General features: G+C 40.9%; 1 protein-coding gene across 2 annotated transcripts in view; it reads left to right on the top strand.

The window, feature by feature from the left end:
- Positions 1-1,883: 1,883 nt before the first annotated feature.
- Positions 1,884-27,233, top strand: part of nlgn4xa (neuroligin 4 X-linked a) — a 47,461-nt gene continuing 22,111 nt past the window's right edge. The window contains exons 1-3 of one of the 2 annotated variants that reach the window (XM_061272952.1): positions 1,884-1,992; positions 10,310-10,980; positions 18,794-18,946. In XM_061272952.1, coding sequence (XP_061128936.1) covers positions 10,536-10,980; positions 18,794-18,946 — 598 coding nt within the window. In that variant the 5' untranslated portion in view covers positions 1,884-1,992; positions 10,310-10,535. Of the gene's footprint in view, positions 1,993-5,024; positions 5,252-10,309; positions 10,981-18,793; positions 18,947-27,233 lie in introns of those variants that run through there. The other variant, XM_061272951.1, reaches the window with a different exon arrangement.

The following is a 27,233-nucleotide window of genomic DNA, read 5'->3' as shown; positions in this document are numbered from 1 at the left end:
ACTGCAAGCACAATTTAACATTATTTCAATTCCAAACGGTGAATATGAAAATCAAGTGCCCTGTGACGTGCTCCTTTACAATTTTAAGACTTTTTTTTTCTCAATCCAATGCAAAGCCTGTGCTTTACTTTGAAAATAACAGACTTCTTTGGGTTTCCTACTTCTGATGTCTCTTTCACTCAACTTGCTTTGCACATATTTGATGTGCCATCTGCCAAAAATAGACTGGCCTCTTATCTTCAGCTGAGGAGAGCAGAGCAGAGCAGAGAGTTTACCACTGGATCCTCACAGACAATCTTGTGTGTCACAACACTGCGCAATAATGTATGCACTCTTGCACTTGCGTGTGTGTGTGCGTGTGTTTCACTTGGAACAATAAGCCATATAAAATATGTTTTACTGCCAACTTGGACTGGTAAAGGGAAGAAAAGTGGAATTTATCTTGTTGATGATGAGAATAAACATATTCAGAATCTAGAGGGTTATTTGGCAAAAAATTCAAATCACTGATAGGTTCAAGTATTTGTTAATTCATCATAGGTGTGAGATGCGATATATACATTACATCCATGCCTGTCCAACAGACAACAGACAAACTTTTAAAGATTTTTAACCCCTATGGATTTCATGCCGCATCAGCAAATATAACACCTGATACTGTCTGTGGCACAATTGGTTATCGTTTTATTATTTGGCAAGAATATCTTTTTACTATTTTGCAAAATTAGTTTTTTCTTCAAAACACAGACACTTAAGGGATTCAATATTCCCATCACATCTTTGCCGCAAGACGACTGCGCTAAAAAATTTTTTTACTGCTGAAATTATTTAAAAGTCCACGTTCATTTAAAGAAAGAAAAATAAATAGTACCTTAAGATCAGTCCATTATCAAACATTTGCTTGCAGTAATATTTTCTCATGAGAAAAATATAAACAGACCTAGTTTCCCTCTGAGAGGAAAACCCACACCCAAGTGTTGAACTGAAGCAAATGCGGTAAATTTTGCATGACAACCGCGGTGGAATAAAGGCAGGGATTAGAAGATAATTGCCCATATTTTGGTGAAAGTTGCAAGAATCATACCTATCTTTAGTGTGGCTATCACAAATCAACAAGCACAGGATTAGCCCTCAGACAAATAACAACTAATCCATTTTAATCCGGCATGGCAGCTGTGCGACGGCGGCCTCCCTCCCACCTTGCTGTCTGCCATCCAACAGTTGGAGCTGTAATGCTTTTCTAATTAACATTAGACATAGTTTGTTTCCTCATTTCGCTTCCTCACACGACCTGGAGACCTGCGTGATTACATAGACTAATACAGCTTATGATTTTAGGTGATTAAACAAAATTCCTAAAACCAGCCAGTGAGAAGTGTGGTTCCTGCCAGACGCTAATGGGCTCTCGGTGACCCTCGCCAGTGAGCTGAACGTTCACGTTCATGACTGTCTTTACATGTCAAGGTCATAGACTGCTGTTTTGTTTCTCTATAAGCCTGTCCCAGTTTTGCTAACTTAAGTGTCAGACACTGTTTGTCTGCTTGATAGGTAGAAAAACAAGCCAGGACATCAGTGGGGCATCCACCTGCATTGCATTTAGCATCTCCCCAATGAGAGCTTGCTTGCTTTGCAATGTTTGCACAATAAAATACGGGGAAGAAAGAGAAAAAAAAAAAGGGGGACTCAGACAGTTGTTTGCATTATTTACGTAGGTACAGTTGCTGGACAGACAGTTGCTTAAGGCAACTTCTAAGTGTCCACACAGGCAACATGTTTGGGGCCTTGGGTTGTTGACCATCACCCCAATCACTTTTTTAAAGATAATTTCTCATCTCTTGTCTCAGGTAGGGCCAGCTCCGGTCCTGGAGATTCCGCTATCCTGCTTGTTTTCCATGTCTCCTTGCCGCAAGACACCTGATTAAAAAAACCTGGATCGTTTTCAAGCTTCTTCAGAACTAGCTGTTCATGCCCGCGTCCTGTTCAAGGTCACAGGTGAGCTGGAACTTTGTCATAATTTCAGTTTTGCCCTAGCTTTGGCAACGCTTAAAGTCCAAAAGTTTACTTTGGTCTGAAGCACAGATACAGATCCACCAATGCAAGGCTTATGTGAGAAGGTCATAGGGACCAGAGGTTAAGACAAATTCAGGACATTAAAATGGTTCTACCTAGTGAACTCGAGTCACACAATGGATGGAGGGGCATCCAGGATAAGAAATGAGATGTCAATGTTTAATTCGTTGGTGAGCTTTAAGTGTACGGGCATCATTCCTTTCGTGCTTGGAATTCACAGAGGCACTCTCCCAGATACAATACAGGGGTGGAATTTTGTCAATCTAACGTTAGCGACGGGTGGATGAGGAGGAGCAACATAGCTCATTTGGTAGAGTGGTTGTCCTCCAAGCCCAAGGTTGTGGTTTTGATCCTGTGACCACACTGAAATATCCTAGTAAACCCAGTTGTTCCTGATGCTGCGTCACCAGCAGGTGAATGAGGAGATGGCATTCAAGCTCTTTGAGTGTTTTGTAGGTGGAAAAAATTGGATCGAGAAAAATAGCCCTTTTAGAGTACATTACTGATCTTTGAAGCTCTTGGCAATTCTACAGACTTCAAATTGAAGTAGAAAGCTGTTCTCTTTCCTCCTAAGCAGCGATGTGCAGTATTCTTTGAGGTTTTTGTCTCTAAAAAGGAAGCCGTCTGTTTCATCAACCTTTGAGCTGCGATTTATCAAAACATCTAGCCAAACACGGACTTGTTGCCAAGCGGTCTGAGTGAAAAATCTTCTCATTCATGTGTCAACGTTACACTCCCGAGTAATCCCGTCATCATGCCTCATCGGCCCTTTACTGCTTTTTGTGTCTTTTCTCACCCGTGAGGTGATGGGAGTCATCTGTGCCCAAACACAAAGGAGAGAAAAGATCTCTCCCTTCTTCGCCGACTGCCACTGTTAGTCTTAATCGTCAGCGGCAAGCTTGTCGCTGGTGAAGTATTTAAAGCCGTGCTGCCCTCATCCCCCGGCACTGCTGTAAGTCTACGAGTCTGACAGTCTATTCACTCAGCCGGGAAGCGCATGGCTGCATCCTCCATCCTTCCTCCAGCCATTCTTTCCCAGCTGCCGGCTTCACCTGGGGCCTTCACTTTGTCTCCATGCTGTGCAGATACAAGCTGACTGAGGAAGATACTGTGTAAGGCCTCATAATGACAGCTGTGTGTCTGGGTGTGTGTTTTGAATTCAATAATGTGAATACTCCCCTTCTCACTTTCATACCCGGTGAAAATAGGTTTGATCTTCACAAATATGCATCAAACACTTCTAGCAGTGAGCAAAAGTCTTACTGGGGTTTGCTGTACACGGCTACATGAAGAGCTTTTACAAAATTCGATGCATCCGTTTTGATTATTCCGAGGAAAATGACATTGACCAACAAAATTTACAGGCTTCAATTTTATTAGCTAAGGCTGGTGTGGTATTTTGAGAAAAGGAAAGCGCTTGCATGTGGCTACCTTGATGCTTATATAGATCTTATTAAACGGAAGCTTGAGGAACGGAAGCTTGCGAACGTGCCAGCAGGAGCCGGCTTTTATTTCTTAACATAAGAATATGGCTGGTATGTTATGTTATTATGCAAGAGTATCTGTAAAAAAAAAAAAAAAAAGATGATAAATAATATTAGCATACGCTTCTACTCATCGAGGTACCCCCGTGAGCGTTGAGGTAGCCACAAGCCATGCATACCTTATCAAGGGCGGGCTGACACGACCCATTTCTGTAGCGCAGAAATACAGTGGGTTTGGTTTGCCAGACTAATACAATGAACTCCCACAAAGGTCCGACAATGGTCAGAACCCCCTCTAACGGGAAAATGCGGTATTGTGGGGGGGAAAAAAATGAAATGATTGAATGATTTTTTCTTTAGTTGGACAAGGTCAGAGGACTGGATTAAAAAGCCTCGTGGTTTGCATACGGCCTGTTTTCCCTATTTTGAGACCATTCTATCAGATAATTTTGCAGCGCACTGCATGACGGTTCAGTCATATTGAAACGTGGCACTCCGTGTGCAGCAGGCGGTATCGCTCAAACATCTTTACCTACCAGAGCGGTAAATCCCAATGATCATATTTTCTTGTAATTCCCAGAATCTCTAAAAAAAAACTGTAGTAGGCAGAAACCTCAATTACAAGGCTTCTAACTCCTGTGGAACTATATTCGGTTTTGGTCCAGGGGTATAACACGCCGACTATGAAAGGGTAGGCTTAAAACCTTGCTCTTTGATAGCTTGGATGAATCAACTTTGTCCTGAGTCATCTCTTAGTTATGCTGCCATCGGCCAAGACTGCCGGGGGATCTTCTGTGATGCACCAAGCCCCTCTCACTTCCTCTCTATCGCTACCTTTTCACATTCATATACAGTACTGTCTGTGGATATCACCGAGCTCTCACTCTTGGGAATTATACGGTTAGAGAAATTATAAACCGATCTGTTCTCTATTCTTCACGGTGAGGACAATCCGGTGTTCAAAAGCAGCTGTCGTTTTAGCAAGACATTTGAGCATCTATTCAATATACTGCTAGCGCACTGAATTACCAAACTAATAACATGTATTTGCACTATAGTGGAAGGGAGTAGTGTAAAAAAAACATCTTTAGCAATACATGTCGTTGTATTATAGTAAACCCTAGTCGTCCTACTAGTGTGCAGAAAAGTTATACATTGTGGAGAGAAATTGTGGGGAAAAAAAAAATCACAAACAAGATGTTTTTTCTGTCAGCATAGAAAACTGTTATATAGCCATGAGCGAGAGACAAAATATTCAAACCCGATTGTTACTGCATACTTGACTTTCACCTTGAAATTGGACTGTCCCATTTATATATATATATATATATTATACTGATAGTGACGCAAACAAATGTTCATTACTACATAGAGAGAGAGGGGGGAGAGGGGGGAGAGAGAGGGAGAGAGAGGGAGAGAGCGAGAGAGAGAGAGAGAGATTTTTTTTTATCGCTAATCTTGTCCCGCCAATGCACTGCCTGGCATCACAGTGGGCTCCATCAGTTTCCATTGGCGCTGCAGTGACTCAATGAAACATCCACCACTAAAATAAACGCGCAGGACAGCGGAGGATTTAGAAGAGTTGTGCTGCATCTGTGCGCGCTTTCTCACTTTGGATTTCAACACCAACGATTTCGTGAACCTGGATTTAAATGCACGTCTGTCTGGACCTGCAGAAGGGAGTTAACAAGGCTGAGGTAAGACATTTCTGGACGAGGTTACGGAGCCTTATTTTGACGCGCGGTGCCGTCATTTTATGCGCACTTTTTTACGCGTGTCAAAATGATCTATTTGCAGCACGCATGTGCTCATTTGAAAACCTTTTCATTTTGCAAAGCGAACCGTTTTCTGGCAGGCTTCAAAATGTGCTAGTGTACTTTAGTCCGAAACGCAGTTGCGATTGCGCTCAAATTGTCCGAGAAACGGCGCATCGGCTGAATGATTGAATGACAGCGCAGCGGAGGAGACTCGTCACGTGGGCGCGTGCGTTCACTGTTTGTGCGTCTGCAGGACACGGTACGATGTGCGTCATTTTCCCTTTAAATGGGGCCAACGCAACAGCGCGTTCACTTTTTTGGGAGGGGGGTGCATTGGAGGCAGGAGACAGAAACATTTATGATCCCACCCCCGCCCGAGTGTGATCAAAATGCATACTGGCACCCCTCTGCACGCACGCTTTTTGCCAAGCAACCACAAGATGGTGGTGTGTGAGAGTAATTTTCTTTTTTTTGGGGGGGGGGGGGTGGTGGGGGGGGGGGGGTCATGATTCCTCTACGTATTTTATGCAGCACCCCAGCTATAGGGGTTCAACTTTCAAGTTGTGAAAATATTGAAGCGCTGCCTCTCCCCATCACTTCTAAACATTTGTTCAGTGGTTATCATTTCTGAAGGGGAGATTCAACTGACACTCTGCTGCGTATTTTGTTTTTCACAGAACGAAATCACACCACACACATGTAGGCATGCAAGGTGTGATGTCCGACGGAAGCAGCAGTAAAGAGCGTTGTACCTCCTGCACTGGGTGTGGAGCCTTGCTCAAGGGCACCTCGGCAGTTACCAGGAAGCAGCCAAGCCTTTGTCCAATAGATCAATATTATTTTTTTAAATATACATTTTGTCAGCGCTTGAACCGATGACCTATCTGTCATGATCGTGATCTGTCACGTCACATCATCCCTTGTCCTTAAGGTTGTACCTACATACATCAGCAACCTGGCTTTTAAGCGTCTCGATTTATAAAAGCTTCTTGGTAATGATTCTTTGCAATGTCAGGATTTTGAGAATGTCTTTGTAGCTCACCCTAGGCCTCCAGTAAAATTAAATTGTGCTGTCCCTGTCCATTTTGCGGTTTTATTTGGACTTTAATGGTCTGTAATGTGGTGGCACGGTGGCACACTGGTTAGCAGTCTAGAGATTGTAGGTTTGATTCTGGCTCTGGCTTACTTGTGTGGAGTTCGGATGTTCTCCCTGTGTATGGATTTCTTTTGGGTACTCCGGTTTCCTCCCACGTTCCAAAAACATGCATAGTAGGCCAATTGAGCAAATTGCCCGTAAGTGTGATTGTCAGCGTGGATGTTTGTCAACGTGTGTCTTGAACTGGCTGGCAGCAACTTCAGGGTGGCTCCTGCCTGCTGCTGGGATAGGCTCCAGCACGCCCGCGACCCTCTCGAGGACAAGCAGTTTGGATGATGGATGGATGGTCTCAATTGTGAAGCCCCCATATACTCGCAGTTCGGCACACACAGATTCACCTAATTGCAGATTTTTCCCCCCAGTTTTTTTCAGTGCAAAATAATAGCTGCCAGTTATATGAAGATCTGAGGTTAGGGTTTAATTCTGTCCCAACCCCAGGTATTGTCTGTTTTATCAGCACTTGATGGTTTGCCAGTTTGCCGGATAGCAGAAATACACAAAAATCCATCCAACCGATTTCTATGAGCTTTATGCAGGGGATAAGAAACACCAACAAATAAAAAAAACTCCATATTTTAGATTGTTTAGATATCAAACAGCTACTTCTTTCAGTGATGGACAATTGTAAAATGCTATTTCTCAGGATTTACGCCAAAGTTAACACTTGAAACACATCAGTATCGGTGTCATGTATCGTATTTTCCGCACTATAAGGCACACCTAAAAACCTCCACTTTTCTCAAAAGCCGACAGTGCACCTTATAATCAGGTGCGCCTTACATATGGACCAATATTGAGCCACTGCAGCAGGCGCGTCCAAAGTCCGGCCCACGGGCCAAATGTATATATCTTATATACGGACAAAGTTTTAAAATGGGCCATTCATTGAAGGTGCGCGTTATAATCCGGTGCGCCTTATATATGGACAAAGTTTTAAAATGGGCCATTCATTGAAGGTGCGCCTTGTGATCCGGTGCGCCTTATAGGGCGGAAAATAAGGTAGTAAGGTTCATGTCTGATCAGGCACTTACGTTAGAGTCAAATTTACACACTGCAATTTTTAGAAAATTACTGTGGCCAGGCAGCCTAACTTTAAAACATGATAAATAAATAAAAATCTCTCCATAAGGAGCATTGCTGTTCCAGCAGTTTAGAGGAGCGTATTAACCAGTGCAACTTCTTTCTTATTCAATAGACATAGTAGGCTGCTTTGCTACACCGCGGCCCAGCTGAGTCAGCATAACCTAGATTACAAAACCGGTGAAAACAAAATGAAAGTGACATGAAGATGCGTAAATGTTACCAACACAGTGCAATAGTATGATGAGAGTGAAGAGTATTTATGTGCGTCACATGTGATCAAGTGTGAATCATTGAATGCAGGAAGAGTGCTGTGTTTGTCTGTAAAATGTTCCTGTTAAGATGATGTAAATCACCCGCCTACCCTGACCACATGTCCCTGTTAAGATTTCACACGAGTGCTAAAATGCATAATTTGTGTATGTTCCGGCGTGCACTGGTGGCTTCTACCACAGAACTTAACAGATACTAAAAGAAAAAAAAGGCTGAAGTCTCCAAATTTATTTTCTGCTTTAGTAGCTTTGTGATTGTGATTGCATGTGACAGACTTTCAAGGGCTTTTTTAATCATCTGTCTTCCATTTTCCTGGATTCAGCATGTCATTTCAAAAAGAACAATAAATCACTTGACCCATACACGGTGCATCTGTTCAGTCATTTGTGATTGTGCTCCCAGATTTGGTAGGATTTCTTTTCTTTTAGCAAAATGGAGATTGTGGTCAATGCTGAGTAACACTCTCGTCTTGTCAGATAAAAGAAGCAGCCTTACAAAGACCATGCAATGTCCAACTAAACAAGTAAACAAATTATAACGCGCATGAAATGTCATCAGCGCCAAAGAGTCTTGCCCAACTTTTCCCATGCTCATAAAGTCACAGCACATTTAAACATCAAACCAAGCTAATGTATTTTTCAAAAATACCGTAATTTTCGGACTAACATCGTTCGACACACCCTCCACTGTATGTACGTAGTATATCATGACATGTATATGTGAAGAATTGTTAGCAGCTGTAGTTCAAAGTGTTAGTAATATTTTCCAGATAAGACCAGAGCAGCCTCAGGCTGGATCATGCTGTGATTGAAATGCAAATGACAACGTGCCCCTTCGTTGGTATTCAGAAGACTTAGCTTTTATAATCAGGAAGAGTGAGAACAATGTACGCCGTCCTCATCCAAGGAGAGTGGGAGCGCTGGCGGTCTCACATTCAGCCCCCTCACTTGCCGTATTGGACAATTTATCATTATGTAGCACATTAACACAAATACTGTACAATGTCAGTTCATGAAAAGACATTTAGAAGCCTATTACCTTGCATGCACAATGAGCAGCAATTGTAACAGGAAAGTGGAGCCGCATTTATCCTTTTTTAACTTTTGATGTATTTGTGCTACCATGAGACCAAGTGTGCAGACGTGGCTGCTATCCTTCCTCTGCTGTATATAATGGTTGCTCATCATTATACAAAAACACTCAAGTCAGAAGCAATTGATGGAAGAAAGGTCGTATCAAAACTGCTTGAGGTGAATAGCATTCTGCTATAAGTATGCTGAAGGAGAAAAAAAAAACTTTGAGTACTCTCATATTCAAACGTATATCAATTACCTGTTGCATTTTTCTTTCCGCAAATGCTTCTAAATGTGAGCTGGCTGTGTTGACAGCCACATTACAGTGTAATCATGACAGACTCCGAATCATTTAAATGCTTCACCGAGTTGCATGTGTTGTATAATACGATGGCAATTTTTGCCAAAGTGACTCCAACTTGCTTGTCTTAATGGTTTGAAGTACACTTCTGGACCCAGACAAGAAATCACTTTTGTTGTTAACATTGGATACTTTTAGGTTAATATTTGTAGTTGATTCAGCTTTATGGTATTAGTCTACCAAGTGGCAACAAAGATTACAATGGCAAGGTTTATTTTACAGCATGTGAGGTCTTCTGAGGTTGGACGGCAAGAATTGTGACTTCAATACTTGGCAAATCCATTGTCCATAGTGATGCAGGAGACAGAGCTTCCCGTGTAAGCTTCAGACATCTCCAGACATCATATTCCATCAAGCTGAGTTGAAGCATGTTGAACCCTTTAGTCCCAGATGATGCTGTGGCTTTGTTCTTGCCTGCGCACAGCTTTAAATCCCACCGGGAGGCTTTCAGAAGTGGAGCGTTTTGTCTGCCCATTAATGGTCTGAGGGGTTTTAGTTAAAAAAAAAAACAGAAAATACCCCGGATGCTTTAACCCACACATGCATGCTTCCTGTAAGTTTGACCAGGCGTGTGTCAAAAATAGAGCTGCTGCATATTTTTAGGGCAGAAGGGGAGGGCCGCTGGGATTCTTTTGAAAGGCATCGCGCCACTTCTTTCGGATTCAAAGTAATTGTTTAGATTAATCACGGGTAGTTGTGGTGACTGATCCAGAATTACTCACCCAGCTGGTTCCGTTTAGCCTGTGTTCTGTCTCAGGCAGCAATCAGATTTGGAAAGGTACTCAAATGAAGAAGGTTGAGTTGGACGTTCTGCAATGTCCTGCACCGGCTTTGAAGACCACCTGTGAACATTTCATTAAAAAGTCTTTGGTGTGTGCGTTTAGGGATTGGTGCTTTTTATCGGCAGTGAGATGTCAAGTTGCCTGATCGAATGTGTTTTAGATCATTTTTTGACTCATTTTAATTGTTTAATGCATCTAAGATATGGAATAAATGTTGGCTTGTTTATTGGCATTTAACACCAACAACACTTTTGTTTTCTCCTCCTATTTCAGGCTCCCATCAAGCTGGAGCTGAGGCACCCACATCCAAGATCCTCCTCTCTTCTGGGTGTTTGGACCTGAGCGACTCAGATTGGCAAATGCTATGCAAGCCACGTTGTTTTACCAGGATGCTGTCTCTCCCTTCCAGCTTTTAGCCTGAGGAAGAGGAGACAAGGGGCGTTGAGGAACCCAAGGGTGGACTTTAACCACTACAGACTTGGCTCAACACAGAAGAAGCATGTCTGCTTGCAGAGGCTTTTCATGGATGTGTTCCATCATGGCTTTCCTGCAACTCTGGATGGGATTCGTGTCCATCTGTGCAGTCGCAATCCAGGGTCAACACTACCCTGTGGTCACCACCAACTATGGAAAGTTGCGGGGAGTGAAAGTCACGTTACCCAATGAGATCCTGGGACCAGTGGAACAGTATTTGGGGATCCCATATGCATTGGCCCCAACAGGGGAACGGCGGTTTCAGGCACCAGAGCCCCCGATGTCCTGGCCGGGCATCAGGAATGCTACTCAGTTTGCTCCCGTTTGTCCTCAGTTTTTGGAAGATCGCTTCCTACACAACGACATGCTCCCTGTGTGGTTCACGGCCAACCTGGATACACTCGTAACCTATGTGCAAGAGCAGAGCGAAGACTGCCTCTACCTAAACGTCTACGTGCCCACCGAGGACGGTAGGTCTGAGAATTTTCAGAAGGGTCTTTTAACACTTGTATTTTGCTGGGCAAAAGAATACTGGGTCTTTTGCATCCACAATGATGAACAGGAGCCAGTTGGGCCCTGGAGCGTTTACTTGATGGATTTAGCTCAAGTTGGACTACAAAAAGAACCTGTTTTGAGGCAACAGCTCATAAAGCGTGTTGTCGTAAGAACAGTGTGCCGTGAGCACATCAACACTGGGCAGAGTTCCCTGTCCGCCCTTTCCTGTGAATTTAACAATCTTTGAGATATGGTTCAAATGTTTACTGGACTAATTTACCAACCTCTCCACATGCTACTCCACCCTAACTGTGTTGCTGTCTGTCTTCTGTTGATCAATCTTGTCATCTATGACATTGAATTGTTAGTTAGGATCGTTGTGTCACCTTTGATTGATGTAGCTGCAGGTTTGCAGTTTTAGGGGGGCTGAGACAATTTTTAAGAAGCAAGACTGCCTGGTTATGATGTTAAACTGTTGTAGAAATGTAAGTATGCAGATTGAGAGTGTCGTCAGACAGTTTGCTGTTGTTGGGTCAACATTGTGGCAAATGAATGTTTTTTAAGATCAGCAGGGACTGACAGGTCCATCCCAATGTACAAGAAGTGCGCCCCTTCACTTGCCATCATCTTTTATTAACCCCACCCCACCCTGTGGATTGTCCCTTTTGAAATAAACTGTCAGTCAAGCATCAGGGAAGGATTTGAAAAAGGGCCTCATCTCAAGTGGATTGACAGATTAACTGACACGTATTCTTTATTTGAGTGTAGATTTGATAGTAAACGTGCACTTTAGAGCCAGTGCAGTGTCCATGTTAAAATAACTGTTGTCACAGTCTGTCAGACTAAAAGCCAAAAAGAAAAGCCCAAGGAAAAGCGAAAGTGGAGATAATCCTTTAGGCTGGATTTACAAAAAAGTGCTCAATTCTGATTGAATACTGTATTCACATAACCAACAAACCACATGTGCCATACTTAATAATATAATTAGTACATGTTGCATATCGTTTAGTTAACCTGGATTTATTCTTGCCTTCCTCCATTGAAAGTCACCTCAGCATCACACATGAACACACATCCACACAAGAGCTGCTGCTTGCCACAGCTCACGCCGAGACGCCTACAAAACCAGTGGACTTGCCAGCATTACACGCCTGTACGATCAGCCTCATAAAGGCACATGCACGTACACTGACGCTTCAATCACAGTAAAACTTTCCGTCAAACAAGCATGTCATTTACTTCCTGATAGTAGAACAGCAAGAAGAAGACTCCCTAAGTATACTAGCTTGCTGGCTTTATGAGTACCTACTGCATTGAAGTCAAATACTGGCACAATACTGGTACACTGTAAAACAGACAAAATAAATGTGTGAACTAAAAATGTCAAGACAACATACAAGTTGAAGTTGGCAATTCAACAAAATAAGTTAAATTTTACTCTTGTGAAAAAGAATTTTATCATTTGCAAGATTGAAGGAAGAACAACAAAGGAAATTTCTTTTGGAGCAAACAAGCATGCTTTGTTGTCAGTGGTGCCACAAATGTCAGGAATTTTTAATTTAAAGTTTCTCCCATGACTGTTTTAGCCTAAAACAAAAATAACAAGTTGTATTCAACCATACAGTTGAAGTCAATTGGAAGCAAGAAGTAAATAAATGAAAGGAAAATTGTTTCATTTGAACAATGGAGTGTAAATTCATTATTTGATGCTAACTCAATTCAAATCTAATGAAATAAGCTAAGATTTTTTTTCCCTCACCAAAATATTGGTTGAATTCTGAATTGTTTGAACGGTTCGCCAAAAGCCATTCAGGTCAAAAGCCCAATTATCATCTTTGTTGGCACAGATGCTACCAAATTTTAAGAGAGCTTCGAAAATTTACATATATTATCTCTAAAATTACTGCAAGCACTTTGACCTCCCTGTGTGGAGTTTGAATGTTCTCCTTATACTTGTGTGGGTTTCTTCAAGTCCGCCTGCTTCCTCCCACACTCCAAACAGAAAATGGCTGGGATTGATTTGATGTTTATAAAAGTCTTCACACAATTTTGCTCCAGGTTCCTGCTTCACAGACAGCATCATGTTCCAGCCGTAATTGTGATTCATTCAAAGAATCACCTGAACCAAAATACACTTCTCCCAGACATAGAAGCAAGCTGTTCCTTCAATCCAAGCAAGCAACCTTCCGCAGGATCCCCAGGGCGGCAAATAGCCACTTTATGTGAGATACAGTATTGCTGCTCCGCTCATTTCTTTTCTTTTTACAAAACCGCCACCTGAATCACTTGGTTTTTTTTTTTTTTAATGTCAGTGATTCCAAGTTACGCTCTTGTGCTCGTTCCCAATTACTTGGCAGTTACTTCCGTGCAAAATACTGAATTTGTGCAAAAAGTTGCATTTCTTATAAACTATCTTTCTAATGAATGCAAATGCACTTGAATGCTTCCTCCAGGCATAGGCATGGTAAACTGAAACACAAAAGTGTCGCTAATGTAATTGCACAGTCTAATAACATCCAATTACATTGCATGACAATTACATATCTCTTCGCACATTCTATTTTATTCGTTTATGTTTTTTCTTCAACACTAGGAGTGAACTATCACAGAAAAGGTGCAGATTTCAACAGTAATGATGGTGGAAGTGATCAAGGTATTATTCTTTTTTATTTTGCCCAGTAAAATTAAAGCCTAATGGTGTTGCAATGTTTTTTTTTCTTTCCATTACTAACTTCAAGAAAACAACTTTTTTTTTTAAAGCCTGACTGCAATGCATGGTGTTGCAATATATATATATTTTTTCCATTATGAACAACATCCCAGTCATCACGTGATGTCTCTTCTTGCTGTGTAAAATATAGACTTGCATGTTATTTTGCATTCTCCAGTGAACCAAACGAAAATGCTCACTTTCTAACACAGCTCCACTCTGCATGATGATAGCATAAATTACAGAGGTTTCTTTCTTGCATTGTTGGAACATTAGAAGACGTTTTAGTCAAACGTCACCCTCTTCAGTTGGGCAAGTTGCCTAGGAAGCCAGACTCAATGCTCTGCCAGTGATTGAGTTTAATAGCCAGTATTATTTATCTTTAAATTCTATTTAAATATGTAATTACTGCAAGTTTTTTTTTTTAAAGTACAACATTAAAAGAAGATATTTTTGGAATATAGCATTTCAATTCATCTCAATGGGGCAAAGTTACAAGCGTGATCGCGGAACAAATTAAACTACAAAACCCCAAACTAATGAAGACAATATTTTTAACTGAATACTTTTTACAACATTCAAAAAAGGTTGACTATGTGGAAATTTGGAAAACTATCGGAACGTGCGGAAATTTTGGAAAGAAAGGTGTCCATATTCAAATGCCTTTTTCTCCGACATCCATTAAATACACCCGCACTTCGATAGCCAAAGTCCATTTATGAGTGCTGGGTTACCCCCGAGGCCCATTTTGCTGTGCATGTTTTATTGCCTGTCAGTGGTAGAAGAACAAAATCAGCATAAATAGAAATGTCTTACTTATTGAAATACTCACGCAGCTGACACAGGCCGGGCATAATGTTGATGTTATAGCCTCCCGCCTGTCATCAGATGAAGGATTTAGGACGATAAATTGAGCCCGTGTCTAAGGATAGGGAAACAATTGAGGGATGTGTATCTGTGATTATTTAAGCATGTCACACAGAATGACAACAAGTACTTAATATTGTGATTATGTTGGGAAATCCCCGTGACCCTCTATACTGAAAGGCTTTGCAACCGGAAGAAGATGTAGTACATTTTGTTGTCGTGATGACAAGGACTTGCCACTTTCGCTTATAATACTTAGTATAGAAAGTCCTGCTCACCTTTAATACTTCAAAAGTCAAATGGCTGCATCTTTTGCCCATCATGTACCTAAGTTTCTTTTTGCACCGATGAGACTATGACTAGGGCAAATTTTAAATACAATGTCCTTATTTTTAGACTGGTCATTGTTTTTAAATTGTACTTATGTACATTGTACTTTTCCTTCAATACTTATCTATAATTCATTCAAATTCCTCTTTTATATTCTTTGTATTAATTGAGAAAGTGAGAATATCATTGCTCAACGCTACCGTTGTTATTGTTGTGCATATGACAAATGAACGCGTTGAATTTTGAATCGGTTTGTTTCAAATGAGCTAATAACTTTGTGGTTCTGACAAAATCATATTGACTTCCGATAGTCTGGGCTGCGCTCTCTTTATTTACAGAAGCATGTCGGCACTTACACTTCACGTCCCTTAGCTAATATTGATAGTAGAGCAGCTTTGGCCTGACGGCCTTTAGTTTGACGCCTGTGTAGTTGATCAATACTGGTAAGGTAAATGATTCTAAAATAAAATCCATAAGGATTTAACCAACTCACTATGGCACCAGATGGTATATTTCATGTGATCTTTTGTCATGCACAAAGGCTGCACTGTCAGTCTAACTTATGGAAAACTTTTTTTTTCTTCTTTAAATTGACCCGAAAGTGAAGTGGCTCACCAGGGATTCGCCCGAGTCTTCTCATTTCCCACCTGGTGGAAGGTGACACAGATGAGAATGAACTGAAAAAAATAGCACCAGACACACACACATATGAGGGCAAAAAAGACGGCAGTGGAATGAAAGTGGGCTGCCTGGTCAATTAAAGTGTAAGGGAGACGTGAGCAGTGTACGCAAATTTTGTTTTCATACTATTACTTATTTGTACCCACGGACAAGACATTTGTTTGCCAGCTAAACATTTATTTTCTCCATTTGCCTTTGTAGCCAAGAGAACGTAAACATCAGCACTATCGCTGTGAATCTTTTCACCCTGCTCCATCCGCTAATGATGATGTTTCCTTGCTTTCTCAGCTCCATTTATGAAACCGCTGTCACTGGCAGCAGGGACAAATGCTGAACACACTGATGGTGTTTTTATCCACTGAATTTCTTTTGCCACTTGCTGTAGGCGCCATGCTTTCTGTGAAAACTTCATCTGGTCCTCTTCGGGTTGAGTATGCTAGTTGAAAAACACGTCTCGATACTGTGGTTGAGGATGAACAAAATACTGAAAACGAGCAGCCTTTCCTTCTACAATGACAGCTGCCTGAGGCTCTGCCATCTTTTGCTCGCTGTATCACAGGATACGCTTTCCTCATCTCCTTTCAGCACTTGACTCATCCGTAGCGCATGTCACTGATAAGAATGTAGACACGTCATGACTCGGACTGGAACGTTTCAGTCGATGTAAATCCCAATGTTTATAATAGTTGTTGGCATTGCATTCATGCGGCATGATGAGCTCTAGCATATTTCTCAAGATATAATGTTGCCTAATGTTAGCATCATTCTGAATACGCTTCAGTAAGTTCTTCACTATGATAGGGAATAAGTGGAGAAATCCTGCTTCATCGGTGCCCCTCCTAAAAAGTCTACATTGTTTATATCATTAATAAATATACCACAAATGATATTGAAATGGTCTAATAGTTAACATTAATGTTAAAAACATGAAAAAATGGCTTACAGACGATTAGAAAAATACACAGGAAGCATTTGTGCACATGCAGAAAAGTCTCATCATTTCTTCTGCATTCTAATCTTGTCTCTCAGTCGAGCTGTACCACTTCAACATAGCTCCTTGGCGCCAATGTACTACTTTTCTATTATCTGGATATCATAGTATGCTATCAACCAATGTTCTCTGTGTTTTCTAATCGCACATGATGAGATACTAACTGTTTTGTCTGTTACTCCTTGGCTGCATTATCTTATTTTTCAGCAGCGGATGGCTCTTTTGCTCAAGGGTGAAGCAAAAATTGTTATGAGGTTAAACTAATTCGATATATAGCTTCTAAATAATTGCTTGGGCCTGTTGAAAAAAAGTACGTTTGCAGCGACCTCCGATAACATTTTTCTCTTCAGCCTGACATTTTCACCCTATTCTAGAGTCTTCCTTCTGCCCATACTCACAATTTCTTAGTGAGACAGTACAGTCGGGGTAAGATAACTAATTAGAAAACACAAGCTCCATGGATCTGAGCGGATTATTTTGAATACAAAACCGATGGTGCAATCCATCCAATCTAATATTGTACAGAGATGCTGAACAGTTAGTCTAATTTATGGGACAAGTATCTTTTTTTTTTTTTTTCTAAATCCATTTGCCCTAAAGTGAAGTCAAAGTAAATTTAGTGAAATGGGCCAAAAGGAATTCTGCAGAGGGTTCCCAGATGACATGGAAGGAAGAACTGAAACATTAGCATCAGGTGCGCCAATGAAAAGTAGTAAAATGTAAAGGAGAATAGACCATACTGCATAAAGAGCAGTTCAACGATTATGGGCAAGCTGATTGAAAAAAGCTTGGCATCTAAATTTCCACTTAAAGGGATTGTCAGAGTTGCCAGAGACATGTCAGAGAAAGGCATCGAAATGGACGTCCTTGATATATTAGTGGCTGCATAAAAATGTGCATTTTAGAAAAGATCAAAATAAGTTCATCTCTAAAGGTTTTAGTGTGATTTAGGGTCTTCCTGAAATTTCACCCAAAAGCCTAATATTGCTAAATTTATGTATCTGCATTTATTTATCTGCACATACTGTAGAGACTAATTTGTGTAATTGGTGATCAAATTTCTTTAGAATGGAGGTCACAGTGACAGATGAAGACCACCATCTTTTTTCGAAACCATTTACATGTCTTTGATCGATAAACCACTGTAGACTTTGACTGTCAGTTTTACGACACCATAAAACGAGCATATTAACAGCTCGATTTGCCTTTTTCCTTTTTTTTCCCCATTTCTCACATGAAGAAGAGCTGGCCTTAACGGACTGTGGCGTGCATTGAATCAGCTGGAGAAGATGACGCCTCATTTTATGTTGACTAATGCAAAAGACACGCTGTTTAATTTATAATCACCACCAACCCGTCAACTAATCACCAGGTTTAATCACAACTGGCCTAACTGCAAATTAAACAACAGGGACAAATGGGCCGAGCAGCAGACGAGACAGATGTCGAAATTGTCGCCTTAAAGCGGTTAGGAATGTTTATCAGTCTGGAGAAGCCATCTGAGCCATCCCATTGTTGTCCTGTAGAAATAATTATTCACCAAAAAAGAGAAGATTCAAACAAATGTCTTCTGTTCAGAGTCTGGGTTGTTGTTTTGTGACAGCCACTGCAATGAAATCCTATTTCCATTATAACGGGAAAAACAAAACAAAACAGAAGCCCGTTTATGGCAGTAATTTTTTTTCTGGCACGTTCAGGATTTTTCTTTTTTTTTTTAAAACTTGCAATGGTTTTCAATGTGGAGCACAACAACATGTACACATATCCCAAGGTAGTTTCAAACGATGCTTACCTTTTGCATGTCAACCTGTTCAGATTTTTATTGGGAACAGGCTGCCTTCCCTTCATGTAGATATATGAAAACTGGAAATATAACCAAAACAACAATCACACCTGATCGAGCTTTTCAGAGCAAAAAGCGAGCCAAGAAAATGAAGGCACAGTTTTATTTGAAGAAATCTATGAACATTGAAAATTCCTTTTTGTCTTTATGGGTCACTAGATGTAGATTAATGAGGTGAGAAATGAAAATGCGTCTCTACGCGATCTCTATGTTCTGCCGTTTGCAACGGTGCATAAACTTTGCTTTACTTTGTAATGCCAACTGAATATGCATGTTTGTCATTGAATGAAAGAATATTACCACCAGCGGCATTACAGTCAAGTTCAGCATTTCAAGCCTTTTTCTTTACATGCCTCTTATCTGCAGATATTCACGACGAGAACGGGTTGAAGCCGGTCATGGTTTACATACACGGCGGCTCCTTTATGGAGGGAACTGGCAACATGATTGACGGCAGCATCCTGGCGAGCTACGGCAACGTCATTGTCATCACAATCAACTATCGTCTCGGCGTTCTGGGTGAGTGCCCCATTGGGGACCTTGTAATTATTTTACTGATGGCTGATTGAGTCTTAAAGTGACATTGGAAGATCAATTTAATGACTAATTCACTCTCACTATTTCACCAGTGAGATGATCATTGAGGTGGAGGACATTTATAACAGTGCAAGCAATACAGACAAGAGATCCAACCCTGCTGTTAAGCTGTCTTTAATGACATTTTTCAAATATTTAATGGCTTAGTGTGTGAGCGTGTATGTTACTTGTAAATCTATACTTCTTATTTCACCATGAAAAGGGGACGGATGCACCTTCTATTGTCTTGATTGCCTTAAGACTGTTTGAACTTTATATACGTATACCGTAGCTGTTTACATGAGTGCCAACATATCACGGCTTTCACTCATTTTAGCCTAATCCCCTCTTTTTGCTCTACAAAGGAGAAACACATCTCTGTTGTGGCCATGGCAACCCTGCATGGCTCACTCGTTAACGCCTCTAATGTTGTGTTAGCAAAAGTCACACAAGAGGTTTAGTACCCATTAGCAAGATGTCAAATACTTGCTGCACGTCTTCCATGTAGAGCCATCTGAGAAGCTTGCTTTGAAAATGACCCAAATAATAATAAAATCATTTACAGTATAGTATATGTGAGATTGCTGTGCGAGTTATGCATTTATAATAATTCTGCACCGCAATGCTGAAGGCCTGATTTACTAAAATCCCAAATTGCAAATGCAAGATTGATCGTACACGTTAACAGACTGCACATGCTGTTCGTGGGCATGATTTACTCAGATTACGATTTTCATGCAAACTACAGCAACACATTGTTCTGTTTCTTATCGTCCTTCCGTGCCCAGTTGAAGTGTATGTCGCGCTTCGGTCAAGCAGCGAGTTCTCCGGGGATCTGAGAGCCGTCTGTATCCGGAATTACTTGCACGGGAGCCCAGCTCGTCATATGCATTTTGTGAATTCGCTCATTTTGCGGCCAATGAACGGCAGTTTACCTTCGGTCAAGGATCCCAGGTTTTCTCTTCTTAGACTTTATGATGAAACCCTGCTAAACATAATGTAAACAAGGCGGGCAATTTCAAAAGCATAATCGCATAAATAATTTCAATATCGAACAAAATCATTGTGATTTTTATTCATAGTCGAGCAGCCCTACCTTCTTGTGAATGACTCCAAGTCATTCCTTGGAACATTTAGAAGCTCCAGAATTACATTTAATACACAATATGTGTACGATATGATATAGTTTGTTGGTATTTGCAAAAAATGTTGACACGAATGGAAAAGTTCTTCCAGACGCTGAGAATTTTGCTCTAACTCTTCTTTGTGTCTGTTTTACACCTGCTTTTGGGATGCGCTATTTTAAGGCAAAGCCAGAGCAATTTATCTCAGATTTGATAAATCGCATTACACAGACTAATTTCATCTATTTCTACTTCTCCTACAACACGCGAATCAACTTCTTGTGGATGATACGCTTCCGTATCAGTTTGCGTGAACAATCAAGTTTGCACCTGTTTTTGCACATGCGCATTTTTATAACTCATGCTCGACATGTTCTAAAGGCCCATAACTGCTTTGTCTTTTCTCAACCGAGGTTCATTTGGGTACTGGCGATAAAAAAAAAAAAAAATCTTTAAATTAGAGGCGTTAAAGTGAAATTCTCTCACTTTAATTAATTTACCTGCTTGCTAGTACATATTAATTGTATAAATGAAATTATTTGTTCAGTAAACATCCCCTTTTCTCCATAGCTTGAAGGCATTTATCCTTCCTTAATGATGCAAGAGATTTTCTGTCACACTGACACCAGTTTGCATCTCTGTGCGCATGCTACTGCTGCTCCGCTCCGCTTTACTTGCCATTCATTACAAGGCCGGGCCTGTCTGCACCACACACTATATTTAGTTGCCTGGGAGCCAAAGGGAGAAGGTATCCTGTGAGAGCTTTACCGTGTGGAAAGGGGGAAAAAACGAAGAGATTGCAGATAAAGAAGCCACTGAAGAAGCAAAACGCAGCGGAAGATGGAACGTTGCGGGATAATGTGAAGCGTTGGGAAACCTGCCAATTTGATGCAATGCAAGCAATGAGAAGATAAGAGCCTTTCTATTGCCATTTAATTGGCACTAAGTTGAGCCACAGAATGTGTTTCTCACTGGCTTGCATCATAGGGACTGCAGTGCATTTTATATCGCATGCTCTTATACCACTCCATGATGTGACTTATTCGCTTATTCGGCTGGAGGAACTAACCATTGTTGTCATAACTGATCAACCCAATTATTTTCATTTGCCTCTACTCTGCTCTGCTTCTACATGCTTCCGGGTCTAACAGAAACACGTTTACTGACGTCACAGATATGCACGGTAAAGATGGTTTCTTCCGACATTTCGGAGTAAGTGTTCTCCTCCGCGCTGATCAGATAACCAATTGATATAAACTACCCCTCTCGTTCGTAATCAAATCTGGATCGGAACGGGCTTGTTCGGGTCAGTAAGAGATAACACGATAGGTCACAGCCACTGTAGTTTGGCTACTTTTTGTGGCTACTTTAGTATTTGTTTTGTAACCATTGGTTAATGTACATTTCAGATATATTGTGGCTTATGCATGCTGCCTAAAAGGCTTTGTATCGCAGAAGTACGCATTCCTAATGAGTTTTTTCCACTGCACCGTTGACTGCATAGCGGTACTCAACCTCACTTTGGTGGGGGTCAGTTCTCACTTCCAAAATAGCACCACAGCAAACAAAGGCATGCATTAGTTAGAGTGAGACGGGCAAACAAACAAGGATGAAAAAGAAGGTTATTATTTCCCCGTTGACCATGGTAGGGAGGATTTTTATTAGAAAGCAGATTGAAGGCAAAGTAGAGACTCCCGCTCGAGTATGGAATGTGCTTATTTTTGTCATTTCAATCTTGAAATGTGATGGGTTTTGTGATGACAAATCGGACCAATAATCATATTGTTTCGGTAGAAATTGTGCATTGTGAGACCTGGGTAGAAGCGAGTGAGCAGAATTCCGTTGAGCTAAGTAGTCACCATGCAGTGAAAAAGGGACAGCTTACATGGGCAACAATTGGCTACTTGGCACCATGTGGCCTTTTCATCTTCATAGTGTGGCCAACTACTCAGTGGTTGGCTGCAAATAGGCTCTTATGAGCTCCATCTAATTGGTAATTACTCAAATCACAGGCAAAAAATAAGGGCAAGAGTCAGAGAATTATGTCAAGATGTAAGAGAGGTGATTTTTTTAAAACTCCTCTGTTATATGTCTGAGAATGGAATCAGCCATGAACAATTTCAGATATAGTCGCTGATGGTCTTGGGGTACACTCGGCTGACTTGCGTGCGGGCAGAGTGGGATGGCGGTTTGGTTTGCGTCCCTATATGTACCCTGTGTCGTCTGCCTTCCGCCTGATGTCAGCTGGGATAAATTTCAGCGCCCCCCCCCGCAACCCTAAAACAGGATGAGCAGTGTTGAAAATGGATGAATGGAAGAATTTCAAACATATTCATTACTACAATAGCAACGAAAAAGGCATATACGATTGAGTTCTAATTCCAGCAGAGCTGTGTTGCTCGTCTTTTTGCATTGCTTTGTTATCCTGTACTGTTTGGCTTAAGCTTTTGCCAGAAAATAATCCCTTGACATATATTGGGGAAGTAGTGTGTCATGAAAATTGCAAATGCTTTTGGAATATATAGTAAGGGTAAAACCTCTGAGATGGTGCAGAGGACGCTATAGCTAGTCATGAATGGGTAGTACTTCTTTTTTACTTTAGATGAGGCTACAAATGGGATGGGATGATGGACATTTAGCTACTTATATTCAGAAGGCAGTTCATTTGAAGCACATGAGTGCTTTTACGGGTCTCGTCCAAGGTCACACACCTTGTACTTTCAACACAGTTATTAGTGTTGCTCTTAATATATCTCATGTAGAACATCTTCTAAAGAGATGAATGAATATATCTTTAAAACATATGTATTACTTTTTGTGGCATTGTTGATCATCAAGGTTGCCCATTTGTGTTCTCGGTTATATCAGTGATGGACAAGCTCTGACAGGACACTCTGTAGCATCTGTTGTCGCATGAGCGAGAGCCTACTGAGGATGAAGCTTCATTCCTCAGATGTGTCAGGGCCACATGGCTCTCATTGCAGCATCACAGGCTTCGACTTGCTAATGAATTCAACACGAAAAGATACGTCATACTGGACCGCACAGTGATGTTGCGAGAACAGCTTTGGATTCTGCGATTTGAAATCACACACTTTAAAACACATCCCTTGCTCACCAGTAAATATGATATAATGTCAACATTTTGCCAGGCATCTGTGTAATGGTGGGCGTTCATAGGCCAGGTGTGCCTTTCCCGTCTCATTTGCGCATCAGCGGGCCATCAGTGGTTGTCCAAGCAGTACAAATGATTCTAAACATGCAATAAGATGTACAGCCTATGAAGTTCACAAGAGGAAAAGGCCTTAAGTCCTTGGGAGTCCTTGTTTCCTGGTTTCTTTCAGTCTTTGTTGGTTGATTGTTGCCGTTTGTCACATGAATCCAGTCATCACAGCTTGACTAATTCTGTTTTGGCACCTAAAATATTTGTCCTCCTCGTGGTCTGCTTATGTTGACTGCCTAAAATAGCAGGGTTAAGTACTTTTTACAGTCAAAAGCAGATCAGACAATTCAGTGCAGTAGCCTTCCCCACTAAACCGCCCCCTGGGGACATATTTGCAAATTTTGAGGGAGTCAGGAGTTTCTTGTACCGTAGTACTTCCCCATCTAAACAAATATTTTCCCTTCTGCTGATGTTCTCTTTCAAAGCATGTTCAACTGCCAGAGGGCAGGTAATCGCCCTCCCCTCTCCCTCCTTTTTCTGCTCCTTCTTAGCGTCTCTGACTCTGCAAGGACAAAAATGGCTGGCAGGAGGTCACGACCACTCCAACATTGTCTCTGCCTCGTGGTGATGGACTGACAACAGCAAGAAATGTGCAGCCGTTGTCTCATGGCCATTGTCATCGGCAACTATCTGCTGTGGTCGTGATTCATATGATGAGGTGATGCCTTCTGACATGACACAGAAAGGCTACAGCTGCACTTCAGACTCTCCCTCTGAGCAGGGGAAATATGGCCGGCACACATGATTGGGATGAGAGTTGGATCTTCTGTGGATTTGGCACAACAATCAATACCAATCAAACCGATCTCAGTGTGTGCCTTCGACTATATGTGGTAAATCCCGGTTGAGACTCCACACCACTGCCGGCCCTCTTTCTTGTTTGTGTTTGTGGAGTCTTCATCTGGCATAAACATAGTTATGTGCACAGGATAGTTAAGCGAACTGCTGCACCAAATGAATTTCCTGCAATTGCAGAATCAAACCGTAGCACGCTCATCTACTGCCGCGATTCAAAAGTGGTACATCGTGTATGGAGGATAATGAAAGGGAACAAGAAATGGCTCTCACAAATGTAACCTTTAGCAAAACCTTGAAAAGACAACAACAAAAAGTTTGACATCATTTGCAAATATACTTTATTGCCTCACTAACAAAGTTGCTTTAAAGACTAAAACTGAATAAACAAAGTAAAAAAATGAAACAACTGTAATGTTGAAAACAATTCTATTATACGCCGAGTGTACAATCAGAGTGACAAGCAATCACGCTATAGCAAAACACCTTATCAAAACATTTTCATACTGTTTGAATGCTAAGACACAACCAAGGTCATTTTCTTATTGACTGGCTTTATTGTGTGACACTTTGACTGCATTTCAACGATGACTTTGTATGTTTGGGATGATGAGCAAATTCTTTCTTGAAGCATTCGATTTTCTCTCACATTCATTATGGTTACTCTTCTTCTATCGTTCCTCTATTTTCTACTGTTCTTCCATTATTCTTCCGAGAGTGTTGTGCATCTTTGCGTGTAGCCGTTGTTCCTTTTTGTTCATTAAGTCTTTCACAAACAGTAAAAACCTTCACTCGCAGTTGCTTCGGGGCATTCTTAAAAGTTCTCACAATTTTTCTGCTATTGGCTGCTGCATTCTTTATTTCAAGTTTCCAAATGGTGATATTGGCTCTGCTTGTGCAATGACTGCGTGAATTGCAGCTCTGCTATATTCTCGATGTCCACATTTACAGTATATACAATAATATAAAACCGATCCGAAGCCAAGGTAATAACATGCTCCCATCAGAATGCTTGGATTTAAGTAATAGTATTTTTTTGTTCATTAGATCCCAAAATAAATACCTATAAATTAAATCTCCTGTCCCATTCTTTTCAATCTAAAGAAAAAAAGTAAAGCGATCGGCCTCACTGTTCCAAGTCGCTTCGAGAAGAACATGAGTGTGAATTGGAATTTTCAAGTTTGGGCACGTTTTTATTATAATTTAGAGATATTCTAGACATCACTGCAAATACCACATTGATATTTTATTTTTGAAAGCATACTCATCTGTGGCCTTTCAGTTGATAGCCAGCTGGACAGTCTTGAATGACAGCTGAGGTAGAAGTGGTAATATGAAACAATAAACAGTAGCCTGGCCTAGTCGCAGCCACTCAAGTGTGACTGTGAATATACAGATGTCATTTGGGGGCTCGAGGCTGCAGATTGCACTCCATTTCTGTCCGGAGCGCACATGAGCTCGTCTGCGCAAGCTACTCCACTCCATCAATAGACTCCCCCCCGAGTACATCAACACAGCCGGCCAGGCCTTTTAACGTGAAAAGAAGGGCTGTCATGAGAGGATGTTGCAAATATTTCTGTCTGCAAGATGTCACATCCTCTTTTTCTTCACCATCCCCAACTCTCTACACAGTCACAACTGCACTTATCTCACTTGCTTCAATACCAGCAATTTTAATTTTTGATTAAATACAAGTGAAAACAAACTTCTGCCTTTACTGTGGTTTAAATAATCTCCCAAAATACACTGGCTACATTAACATAGACACATTTATTCCCAATCGAAGCCTGATTGAAATAAGAATGTTTCATGTACACACCCCATTTGGAATATTCTGACCCATTCCAATCAAGATTTTATTCCGAAGGAGAAGGGTGGTTTATATCGATTGATAATCTGAATGGCGCACATGAAAACACTGAAATTTTGGAACAAACCTTCTTGGGAAGTAGAGCTAGTAGAGCGAGGGAAACAAATGAACCGGGCTGGTCTGGAATTTTGCAGCTCCATTTGGAAGTGTTCACACGCGAAATAACATTCCTGTTTAAAATGGAAACAAAGAGAGCAATGTTTTATTGACACGCAATTTAAGTCATTCCAATATTTACAATTACAAAAAAGGAGCACCTATTGAATTAATGAAAAAAAACATGTTCATCTTTTCAGCATTTGTGTGGTCCCAGGAAAAATTTACAGCAATCTTTAAGGTGTTACCTATAGGGCAATTAAAAAAAAGGTAGAAATAGCCAAAAGCTAGTGCGAGTATTATAATGACAATGAATTTGTAATTACATTTTGATAATTTATATACACCAGTGTCTATTAAATATGCAGAGAACTTGTTAATATGCACTACTATATTGTACATATAGTGTGAAAAATATATTGCACAGTGTGCAGGAGAATTGTAATATGAGTGAATGGTCAACAATATAAAACCAGGTCTGAAAGTGTTTTTTTTTTCTCAACAGCGAACCTGAATAAGTTTGAGAAAGTGCTCCTTTGCTGCCACAAAGTGTCGCAGAGAATATGTGAAGAATGATTGTCCCCAGTGGAGAGAAGTTTACTTGCCTGATTTAGACACAGTGGTCAAGAAACAAGCAGTTTTAATAGCAGTCGAAACACTTTTTTTCCCTTGCCATTTATTTCGTGTGTGTGTGTGTGTGTGTGTGTGTGCATTGCTGAATATGCATAGCCAAAGGGTGATTTTCAAATTGGCAGCATAAGAGCCACGTGTAATAATGTAGGCTGGTACTTGGGGATATAGTATGTATGTTGCTGAAAATTAGTTTTCCGAGAGAATTGTTAACCTTATTTTGAATCTTATTTTTGGTCAAGGAGACTTGGATTGAAATATGCAATTGACATATGGTCCGCTAACGCAAAACGAGATCCATTTGTAGAATTAACTGAGCGAGCGCAACGTCTGTTTACACGTAGATTGCCTGCCTTTTCTGGGTACTCACATAACGACCATTTAGCTCAATATAAATCTTGATTTGTTTTTTTGCGGATGCATTATCAGATCAAACAAGAGGTCTCAATTTTGGAACTCAAAGGAAAACACTTAAGAGTTGTTTTTTCTTGC

This window comes from Syngnathus typhle, linkage group LG2 (assembly GCF_033458585.1).
Source record: "Syngnathus typhle isolate RoL2023-S1 ecotype Sweden linkage group LG2, RoL_Styp_1.0, whole genome shotgun sequence".
In the NCBI taxonomy this organism is placed as follows: domain Eukaryota; kingdom Metazoa; phylum Chordata; class Actinopteri; order Syngnathiformes; family Syngnathidae; genus Syngnathus; species Syngnathus typhle.
Note: the sequence above shows the minus strand (reverse complement) of the source record. Positions and strands in the feature narration are given on the sequence as shown.